Source organism: Corvus hawaiiensis, chromosome 1 (genome assembly GCF_020740725.1).
Source record: "Corvus hawaiiensis isolate bCorHaw1 chromosome 1, bCorHaw1.pri.cur, whole genome shotgun sequence".
Lineage (NCBI taxonomy): Eukaryota > Metazoa > Chordata > Aves > Passeriformes > Corvidae > Corvus > Corvus hawaiiensis.
Window position 1 is genome coordinate 23,308,846 of NC_063213.1, and position 12,115 is coordinate 23,320,960.

General features: G+C 40.8%; 1 protein-coding gene across 9 annotated transcripts in view; it reads right to left on the reverse strand.

The window, feature by feature from the left end:
• The window catches only part of GOLGA4 (golgin A4), a 76,171-nt gene that overhangs the window by 55,522 nt on the left and 8,534 nt on the right, over positions 1 to 12,115 (reverse strand). For 8 of the 9 annotated variants that reach the window (XM_048296278.1, XM_048296277.1, XM_048296274.1 and 5 more), the window contains exon 3: positions 2,484 to 2,582. The exons of the other annotated variant lie outside the window; for it this stretch is intronic. In XM_048296278.1, the coding sequence (XP_048152235.1) occupies positions 2,484 to 2,582 (99 nt within the window). The remainder of the gene's footprint in view (positions 1 to 2,483; positions 2,583 to 12,115) is intronic. 9 annotated transcript variants of the gene reach the window in all.

Here is a 12,115-nt window from a genome sequence, read left to right on the forward strand (position 1 = left end):
ATCTATGGGAACAAAAGAATAACCTATATTTGGGGTTAGACTTTCTATTGGTATAAATAATAAAAGAGATAAACTAGTAATCTTTTATATAAAAAATGGACCACCATAGGTATCTGGCTGCTGCAAGCCTATGTCACTGTGCTCTAGGGCAAAGGATTGTATTTGGGTATCCACACGCTGAATGGTTAAGCATGAATGGAAGTTGCTATATATAAGTATAGATCCAAGAGGCTTTGAAAAGTTTAAAAGCCCTAGCCTTCCATAAGCCTGAAGAAAGCTCTCAGCAAAATTAGACTCACAGAGCACAAGCAGCCATTTTGAAAGTCTTAAAACCAGCAGTTACATCAGGGTTTTTGGAGACCAATGGAAGTTTTTCCTCCACAAACTCATAGAACATAACATCCATATCTCTATCCAAAGACAGCTACATTTACAAGCTCTAATAAAAATGTTGCTTTTTATTATGAAGGTGTGTAAATCAGAGCTCAGTTTCAACTGGAGCACATTAGGGTGTTCCAGTAACATTTGTGCCACCTTACTTCCCTATTTCTGAAATGCAAAATCATACTTATTTCTCAAAGGTATAAATAGATGAGCAAGCCTGACAAGTGAAAGCTTAAATGTCTGTATTTAAAAACATTTTACTGCTTTTAATAATAATACTTTCTCAAGTATTCCAAAACTGAGTAATTATGGAGGGAGAAAAGAAGGAGAGCTTAATACATGTTTTCTTCCCTTATTTTCCTTTAATTTTTTCCTTACAAAAAACCCCACTGTGTCCAAGAATATTTTGAACTCTTTCTTCATGCAACAAAACCTAAGCAGCTTAGTTAGTAAAGAGTTTATACTAACTTCATCTAAGTCAAAAAAATCCACCATTACAGTCACTTCTCTATGCCATTCACTTTCAGATTACATATACAGTTAAAATACTGGTTTGTTTTAGCAGAATTAGTATGTATTTGTGTGTGTTGGCGAAACTTTCCTCTCCTGTACTTTTTGTGTACCTAGGTTTTCTAAACATATATCATGTGGGTGTTTCTTTAATATACGTATTTTTTAAATCAGTCATCCTATTCTCCATAAACTTTCCTGTCATTGTTTTCTCCCTCTCGCAATTCTTATTGTGCTCTATAATTTTCAAAAAGTTCCAAGAACAAAATGAGTTTTACAGGTAACATATTAATACACACTGGTAACACATTACCAATAATTGTTACATTATAATTAGTTGCATGTATGCAGTCTTGTATATAAATATGCAAGCCAGTAAATATGCCGCTAAAGTACATATTAAAGATCACATAAAGACAACATTTGAGCATTCACACAAACAGGTTATTTGAAATGAATTTTTTGAGGTAATTCTGTTGTGTAGTGAAAACTAAAAAAGCTTAATTAAATTTGCAGTGACTCTTTAAGTAGCGATTGCTGGACCTGGAATATGGTCAGAATACACTTTCCAGGGACCACCATTCTAATCACTGTTTCTGTCCAATCCTGCTTAGCCTGAGAGAGACAAGTCCAATGCAACATGGTGTGCTGTGCTATGTCCTGCTTATTAAATTTCAACCCTGTTATAGCTTTCAGTGACTGGTCATTTTAAACCATGAGCAGGAAAAGAGCACTTACTAAACAAGAAAAGCAAAGTAATCACAAAGTACCAGGATGAGCTGGGATTCTAAAAAATAGTGTGCTTTGAATCACTATGGACTCAGGAATGCCATGTCTCTGAAGCATGTGAAAAATGCCATTCCAGTCCTGTGCCAATAATAAGAATACAGCTTTGTATGTGCCTATATCAGGAAGCAGAAGTCTGACTTCCTCCCTATACTTGCTTCTTTTTCTTCAATTCTTGCCTCTTCTCACCGAGCTTTCCCACTTATATATGGTGAAGACAACATTTCCAGGCAAAGAAACATATATTTAAAGCAAAATCTAATTATTAAAAAAAAAAGACTATTCATCCTCACAATGGTAACTGCTAGGTTACCAACTAAACATAGATCAACTTCTGTCTCTATGTGAAATAATTATTTCCTGCTACCATTAGTCGTAAATGACATGCTACATTTCACTGCACACAGCAAAAAGCATGTAAGTTTTACACATAACCAATCCCAATGTTAATTCTATCCATTTGTCTTGAAATACATACAGACATACACAAATACGAAGAGGAAATTTCTATGCAACAAACATACAAACTTGTGCAACAGTTATTTAAATTTGTGTAGAGTATTGTTACCTGTATAAGAGAAAATACGTTAATTTTTTAATGTTACAGTAAATTCACATCATACAGCATACCAGCCAGGAGCTATCAGGTACTAACTCTGTGGAATTTAGTGCAGGGTTAGCAACAAGGTAGTTAAGACAGAGGTCTTTGTGAGAACAAGCCACAAGCAACTAAGTTTGCCTTCTAGTACATTACTCTCCTCCACCTGCTAAAGGCATCACTAGGAGGGGTGGGGAGGACTCACCACACCGTCACTCTGTGGCTTAGGTTGTTTGGTGGGATCCAAAGCAAAGATAGTATACTCAGAGAGAAAAGCAGGTTCTGCTATCATCCCCGCTAACAGCTGTCATTCCATGCAAAAAGGAGGAAAATGAAAATAAATCAAGCAATAAAGAACATTGCAAAATTTTACTCAATTTTTCCATGCTATTAAAAATGTAATAAAACAATACAGCAGTTTATGAGACAACAGATATTGATAAAGGGAAGACATAACCAGAAAATATGCACTAGATTGTTGGGGTCCCTCCCCTGCCGTGTAGCCCTGGGAGAGGGGCCCTGAGGGCACAGACACGGGGTTTCCATGTCCCTGCTCAGCCTCGTTCCCATTGGTTGGTTTGTGTTCCCTGCGCGGGCTGAAGGACCGCTGGTCCCGTGACTGGAACAGTTCCTCGGCAGAGCTCCGGCCATGCGGCTGGAGAAATAAACATCTCTCTGAAACAGCTATCAAGAATCTGTCTGTCCATATATGTTTCCTTTCCACGGGACTCCTGGTTTGATATATGCGTGTTGCAGGATCCCCACTGCAACAAAAGATCATTTCAGAACAGCCAAAGTACAGTTTTGATCATTTAGAAATAAACAAGCATGCTATTTAAAAGACAGATCCTAGTTTAGCCCAAGATAAAAACTATGTTTCAGGCATTGATACTGTAATTTTTTTAAAGCTTCTGTGGATAAGCTGCCTTCATATGCCACTGAGCCCTATTTGCTCTCAGGTATCCATGAACAACTTATTATTCTAAAAATTCTATCAGTATTTCAGTTATACACAATATAAAATGTTTGCTTTTGACTGCTTATCATCTAGTGCTCTTATACACTAGAATTCTGTCTACATTTTTAAAAATTCCTTACAGTTTTTTTTAAACTACTAGCAGATTATTTTGTAAAAATACCATGAGTTGAATTATCAAGTCAGTATCTAAGAAGAGATAGAAATTCCTAGAGGTGAAAACATGAAGTGAAGAGACTGGAATTTGAATTCAAATTGGATATATATATGTAATGCAATGCAATCTAATGCATTTAGGATGCTGTAACTGAGTTGAGAAAAATATTCTTCTCATGCTCATACTGACATACAGAAGTTCAAGGTTTAACTTCCTTACAGCTTGAGATTTCAGACTCAACTGCTGACTGAACCAAAACACTAAATAAAACAAAATTACTCTGAAATAATGAGACAAACCCCTCTATCAAGTTACTAAACAATACTTTTAGTAATCAAATAGTAATATAAGTTAGGAGTTAAATTTACTTTTTTTTGTGACGATTACATTGACTCCAATGCTGTAGCAGATTAATTACATAAATTCAAATTAAGACAGAATAATATTTTCATGGGTTAGATCTGAAAGGCTACACGACTTTCAATTTATGTTCACAAAACCCTTTCAAAAAATGTAAGAAGCGGTAAATGTTCAGTGACAGCCATATACAATAAACAGCCTCAAATTTGCCAATAACTAGTTATGTCCAACAAACTCAACTGAAACTTCTCACTTTTAAGTTACTACAAAGATGAGCTGCTAATAAAAAAGATGGTCACATTCTTCATGCTCTCAATCTTCTTCACTCCCCTGGGGCCTCAACACACTTGCCCTGTGCATTCACTGTGGTAGCAAGCACACACTGAGTTTGTTGTCCTCTCTCAGCCTGTTAGAAGTATAATTCTTAAGAGTAAGCTGTGCTAAAGCTCCTGATATATATATATATATATGTGTGTGTGTAAATATGTACATATATATATATGTACCTGTGTGTATATATATATATATGTACATATATATATGCGCACATGTGTGGGTATTTTTTTTTTCAGGTGAAGAAGACTTAAGTTTTTTCCTCCTCTGAGCTTTCAGACAAGACAAAAATAAGGAAACTGACAAGTGATAATTCCAGAAAATCTTCAAGTGTTGATGGTCGTAAAAGCTCTTGCTCCTCTTGAAAGGGCATATGCCAATAAGAGAAAAGACATATACTAGGTATACACAAGTGTACAAACATACAGCAGCAATACTACAAGCAAGCCTGATTGTCTCATGAATTAGAAGCATGCAAATTCACAAATAAAATTATGATATTTTTTAGGATAAAAATTACTTTGCACGTTTGGAGAAGACCAAACATGCAAAGGTTAAGAAGATGAAACAGTTTGCAAAGCACTGATAAATGGATTACGCAAATATTATTAACCAAAAGATTATGAACATTTTCAACATGTAACATATATTATCTTCAGCTTAGTTAAATCACTTCTAACATGACCATCAAGAACTTCACGAATCACAGACAATTCAAATTATCTCTTCACAGTAACAGCCTGCTAGTGCTCAAAAGATTAAGTTGTGACATTTCACCATAGCATTACTCTGCCTAATCCTAATCGCATTATTTAGTACACTAAAAGCCTGCATTAAGAAGAATTTCTATTTGATCTCTAACAAGTTCATCCCCCACAAAAAAGATGGTCTGTCAGTTTGTTCAGCATCTATGAACTGTTACATTTTCAGTCATCCCTGGAAATCCATGACCGTGTTAGTGCAGCCAAGTTCAGGAGGCTCAGACATAAATCTCAAATCCATTCTTTCATAAAACGTTCATTATAAAACCCAAAACATACAGGTAAGATGACAAAGAACTTTAAGCAATGGCACAAGTTCATTTTTAAAAATTCACTCAAACTATCTGGTAGACTGATAGGGATATGCAACCCTGTTTTAACAGGGTAAGAAGATCCAAAGCATCCACTGCCTAAAATATGCCAATCCATATTACAGTTATGATTTTGAGAAAAAGGAAATTGATGCAGTACTGCTTGAGTTTGCAGACATACAACTCCAGGGTCTCCATTGTAACTAAAAGTTTACACAAAAGAGTAGAATGCAATTTAAAATTCTGTTTTGTTTCACTGATGTTGATCAGATGCAAGAACATTTCTAAATCATCTCAGCTTTGCCCTACTGTTTCTTGAGTAAAGGCAAGCACAGAAGGGAAGGAGCCTTCCTTTCCTCAGTTTTCAACAAAAAGACAGATTGTCCTCAAGACAATTGGCCTCCTGAGCTAGTAGACAGACAGAGAATAGACTCCCTGCAAATCCAGAAGGAAGCAGTTAGTGACCTGCTGAGCCACTTAAAATGCTCACAAGGCTGTGGGAGCAGATGGGATCCATCGTAGGGTGCTGAGGGAGCTGGCAGAAGAGATCATGAAGACATTCTCCCTCACTTATAATCAGTCTTGGCTAACTGGGGAGGTCCCAGATGACTGGAAACTGACCATTGTAATGCCCATACATCAGAAGGACCAAAACAAGGATCCGGGAAACTACAGGCCTGTCAGCCTGACCTCAGTGCCCAGCAACATTATGAACAGATCATCTTGAGTGCGATCACACAGCACCTACAGGACAGCCTAGGAATCAGACCCAGCCAGCATGGATTTAGGAGAGGCAGGTCCTGCCTAACCAACCTGATCTCCTTTTATGACCAGGTGACTTGCCTGGTACATGAGGGGAAGGCTGTGGATGTTGTCTACCTGGACTTCAGCAAAGCCTTTGACACCATCTCCCACAGAATAATCCTGGAAAAGCTGGCAGCCCGTGGCTTGGACAGGTGCACATTTTTCTGGGTTAAGAACTGGTTGGATGGCTGGGCCCAGACAGTGGTGGTGAATGGTGCTGCCTCCAGTTGGTGGCCAGTCACTAGTGGGGTCCCCCAGGGATCTGTGTCAGGCCCAGTCCTGTTTAAAATCGTTATCACTGATCTGGATGAAGGGATCAAGCCTACCATTAGCATATTTGAAGATAACACCAAGTTGGGTGTGAATGTCAATCTGCTGGAGGGTAGGAGAGCTCTGCAGAGGGACCTGGACAGGCTGGATCCATCGGCCAAGTCCAATGATATGAGGTTTAACAGACCAAGTGCTGGGTCCTGCACTTCGGTCACAACAATCCCCTGCAGCACTACAGGCTGGGGACAGAGTGGCTGGACAGTGGCCAGGCAGAAAGGGGATGCTGACTGATGGCAGACTGACCATGAGCCAGCAGTGTGCCCACGTGGCCAAGAAGGTCAAAGGCATCCTGGCCTGGATCGGGAATAGTGTGGCCAGCAGGACCAGGGAAGTGATTCTTCCCCTGTACTCAGCACTGGTGAGGCCAGACCTTGAGTATTGTGTCCAGTTCTGGGCCTCTCAATTTAGGAAGGATGTTGAGATGCTGGAACATGTCCAGAGAAGGGCAACAAGGCTGGTGAAGGGTATGGAACACAACTCCTATGAGGAGTGGCTGAAGGAGCTGGGGTTGTTTAGCCTGGAGAAAAGGAGGCTCAGGAGAGACCTTTTCACTCTCTACAACTGCCTGAAAGGAGGTTGTAGCCATGTGGAGGTCTGTCTCTTCTCCCAGGAAACGAGTGACAGTCTTAAGCTGCACCAGAGGAAGTTTAGGTTTAGGAGGTTTAGGAGGACATTAGGAAGAAGTTCTTCACAGAAGGAGTGATTGGGCATTGGAATGGTTTGGCCAGGGAGGTGTTGGAGTCACTGTTCCTGGAGGTGCTTACGAAAACACTGGATGTGGCACTTAGTGCCATGGTCTAATTGATAAGGTGGTGTTAGGTCACAGGTTGAACTTGATGATCTAAAAGGTCTTATCCAACCCGCTTAATTCTGTGATTCTGTGAGCCAACCCTACAAATAAAGAAGGGCAGAACAATACTGCGGCAAAACAGTGATCACTCTATCAATATGAAATTTCAAAATATTTCCTCTTCAGTAGCCAAGATGAGAGATTCACACTTCAAATAGTTATGAAAGACAGAATATATTCAGTCATGGTCCAAGAGTGGTATTTCTTTAACACATTTAGAACTGGTTGCATTTGCCCATTAGTGAGTTCATCCTCCACTCTCCAATGTTAAGTGACCAATAATGAAAATATTTAAAGATTTGCTTACAGTATTATTACTCTGACAGCTCATAACCTGCTACATATTTAGTTAAATTACAGGCAGAGCTCTCTAGTGAGTCCTGTAATTACACTATTTAATGCTTTCCAATATTTACATGTGTTTTTATCTGCATTTTTCATTTTTTTTTTCTACCATCTATTCAGTATGACTTTAAGAACAAACTGTCTAGTTAACTCAGGGGCAGGGGTGTTAGGGAAAGGGGTATTAAAAATCGCTAAAAAATTATTCACCTCTGCCTGTAAACAGACAAGAAACAGGCTGCTAGTCAGACAAAATTAAGTAGTATTACCACAAAAGATTCTTGTGCTTCAGGATTTGTCCTAAAACCCACTCTGAATTATCTTGACAACTTCAGGAACATTAAAGACATCTGGTGCTATACTGTCTAATGTATCACTAGCATCACATCAGCACTAAGCTGGTACTGTGATCAAAAAAACTAGACAAGCAGAGAATCAACTGAGATGAAGCATACCGTAAACAGAACATGGAAAGATATAAGTCATTCTTTACCCTTCTCTAATCCTAAGAAAGCCATCATATCACACTTGAAGCTTGCGATAGAAATCCTACTAAGATCTTCCAACATTTTGTTTCAAACATACTCTGGAAGGAGTGGCTGATACACCTGAAGGCTGTGCTGCCATTTAGCAGGACCTTTAGCTGGAGAATTGGGCACAGAGAAACCTAATGAAGTTCAACAAGGGGACTGCACCTGGAAAAGAATAATCCCAAGTATGAGTACAGGTTGGGGGCTGATCTACTAGAGAGCAGCACTGCAGAGAAGCACCTTGGAGTCTCGGTGGAGTCTCAAGTTGACTACGAGCCAGCAGTGCCCTAGCAGCTAGGAGAGCCAGTGGTATCCTGGGGTATATGAGGAAGATTGTTCCCAGCAGGTTGAGGGAGGTGATCCTCCCCCTCTACTCAGCCCTAATAAGACAACATTGGAGTGCTGTATCGAGTTCTGCGCTCCTCAGTACAATGAAGATAAGGAAGTACAGGAGAGGATCCAGCAGAGGGCCACAAAGATAAGTAGGGGTCTGGAACATCTTTCTCACAAGGAAAGACTGCAGGAGCTGGGCCTGTTTTAGTCTAAAGAAGAGAAGACAGAGAAGGGATCTAATCAATCCATACAAATACCTCAAAGAAGGTTGTCAAGAGGATGGTGCCAGACTTTTCAGTGGTGCCCAGCGACAGGACAAGGAGTAATGGCCATAAACTAAACCACAGGAAGTTCCACCACAACATGAGGAAGAACTTCTTTATACTTAGGGTAGCAGAACACTGAAACAGGCTGCCTAGGGAGGTCATAGAGTGTCCATCTCTGGAGACATTCAAAACCTACCTGGACACATTCCTTTCCTGTGTAACCTGCTCAAGGTGACCCTGCCTTGGCACAGAGTTGGACTACATGACCTCCAGAGGTTCCTTCCCATCGTACCAATTCTGTGATACTCCAGAGCAAATCATCTCCCTAGCCCATACTGACCTTAATCTCAAGCACTGAATTTATAGGCTGAAGGCTGTTGAGGACTACAACTGGTACAAGTATCTCAGTGTACAGTTGCACTGCAAGCTACAGGTTGTGGCCTGGGTGGGGGGAAATGGCTGAAACCCGCAGTGATAAGCCCTTTGCCCAATAAAAGGCACAGACTTGCTATGTCAGCTGGATGGTGGACAGTAACTCAGAGACTCCACAGAACTCAATGAACAGTGAGAAGACCCCAGATCAAATATCACCATTAAAACAGGCACACAGAATGAAAGCCAGGCATTCCTTTGTTCAGGGTCCCTACCAGGAGACACTCAACTCCATCTGTCATTATATCACTGCACCATGATAAAAATTCTTAAAGGAAGCAGAGTCTAGGACTCTGCTACGAGAAACCTTGGGTCAAGGCAGTGAGGGAAACTTGCCTGACAGTGTGAGTGTGTGTGGAGTCAGGTGGGGCACCCATCAGCTCACTGGAGCTGCTTGTGGTGAAGGGGCTTCAGTCCCAGCAGCAAAAGCCTGGGGTGGTGCAAGTGTGACTGCCAGAGTGGCTCCTTGGTGGTCAAACAGGAAAGTTTCCTTAACAGGCTGTGACATCGCTGATCTTTTGTCACAATATTTAACTTACTCTGTTTTTTTGCAAGTAAAATCCTACTAAGCAACAAACATTTCTATCTTGGATAGAAAGTTGCAAATGAGGTAAAATGGTTGATGAAGCCAAATGCCAGATGACATTTACCTTATCAAAGGACACATAAAGTTATTGTTTAAATAACCTTCGTATTTTCAACATTCTGAACAGTTTTTGTAGCACTCAAGTTTGGTCTAAGTGAAGCAGCCTTACTTGATCTTTAAGGACTTTCTGAACTCCAGAAACAACTGTGTTCTTATTATTCTTATTATTCCTCCTCCCTCTGAAGAAATACCATGCTCAAATCTTCTTTTGCAAGGATTCTGATAAGTGAGGTACAAAGGCCAAAGTACATGCAATTCCTAGATCAAGAGCTTCCTTAATACGCTGTGAAAGAAAACCCAAAATCGAACAGGGATCAGAGTTTGACCCAAGTCTCACTGCTCTGGAGATGGCAGTAGTTGAATATTATACATGTTACATGCATATAATATGTTTGATTGCCAAAGGTAATTATTATTCCCTTTCAGAAAAAGAAGAGAATCAGTAGTTCCAAATTTTGTATTAACCTGTTATCAAGCAAATTTGAAAATTCATACTTCTTGTTAGCAAAGTGCATCATGGCATATGTGTATTTGTAGTATGTTAACACTTAAAAGATTCTGTAATTGTACACGACCAGTTTTGCTATGTTATATACCAGCACAGCAAGACAGAGAGAAGAGGATGAGACTACAAAAATCATCTAAGAGAAAATTTTCTCATCTACTTCAGGGAGCTAGAAGATGTCAGCAATCAGCTAAAGGTTTAGTTTCGACTCTTACCGGAAAAAAAAATCATTCCCCAGAGTAAATTAAATAAATAAATTTGGTTATTTGTCCAAGGTGGTTGTCTTGGTTTGAAAGAGGTGTCTGCCAAGGAAGGCAGGAGCCTCCCTTGAAATGGAAAATGCAACCTCCTTCCCTCTGAATTATTATAATTTTGAAATTAAGGGGCTTTCAGGCAAAGATATGAGGAACAAGAATAACAATTCTTTACTATTTTATATATATACGTGTATAACAAGGCAAACAAACAATAACTATGGCAGTAACAGCGAACAATCACAAACCCAGTGCCAGCCTTCTCGGCTGTCGGGCCCTTTCCCCTCGGGTGCAGTTCCGCTCGCAGCCGGCAGGGGCGCTGGCGGCTCCCGGTGAGCAGGGCAGGTGCGATGGTTCCCCCGCGGCTGCAGGGGGCGCTCCGGAGCGAGCTCGGGGGGCACGCGGCAATGGAGACCTGGGATCCCGGGAAGAGATGGCACAAAGGCTTCACAAACCCATGGGCAGCAGATCCCGGTGTCCGGCCGGACCCTCGGGAACAGCAGAGATGAGCACAGATCCCACACAGCAGACGAACTCTGGAGCTGCGGTGGGAACCCTGGGATGTCTCAGCAGGCAGGGTGTGCAGAGCTACAGAGTAGCAAAGGCTCGAAGCAATGGTGGGGGCAGGGCGGCTGCAGCCCGGCTCCCCAGCAGGCAGGGAAAGGCAGGCTTGGGAATCCGGGGGTTTTCCATGAGGCACCCGAGCAGATGGTGAAAAGGTCCCTCTTTTAGTAAGGTGGGGTATTAGAGTCCCACTGCAACAGCCGCTCCAGTGAGCAAGCACCACTCATGGTAGAAGGAAGGCAGCTGAAAGCAGAAGCCTCCAGCAGCGACGAACTCCCTCCACAAAGATGGGAGCCCTCCTCTCCCTCTGCCAAGAACACCAGCCAGCCAGGAGCTGTACCCAACCCTTTTTTCCCAGTTCAAATCTCGCAGCATCCCCCACTCTACACAAGAAAACCCCAGGTGAAAGAGAGTAGCCAGAAGGACCCCTCCCCCTATGGCCAGGTCTTCTGTTTTTCTTAAGCACCCAGTAATTTGTCCCCCTGGCAACATACATGCGGAAAATTATTTAAGAGAAAAAGAAAATAGGAGAACTCCTAAAACCCCAACAGTGGTGAATGTCAGAAAAAGAAGTTGTGAATAATTCAGTAATTTTCTTATTTACAAAATACTTATTTATAAAAGCTTTGTGCAATTTGCAACATAATCTTTTTTGCCTTATCCCTGCTGTGATAAGGGAATAGGAAAAACTGAAGAGCTAAAATTTCAGGGGTTTCTCCCTACAATTAAAAAAGCCCCAAAATCTAGGAGAGAAGAACTGCACTTTAAGAAAAACGTAGTACGGAAATCAAATGCAAGGTCTTTTCTGGTTTGCTTTTAATTTTGATGAGCAACCTAAGCATGTTGGTGTATGTACCAGGAGTTGTAAAATACAAGTTTAGATTCAAACTAGCTTATGCAGCCTCCAAAATTTAGTCTTAAATATCAGAAAGGAAAAAAAGCACAGATACATCTGAACCACTACCATCTTTGCATGCCAACACCTATTTAGCAGTACTTCAAATTAAGCATATGAATACAGAAAAGATGCAGGAATAACAAAGGTACTGAAGGAATATTATTACAGCTTTACTTGTCGTGCTT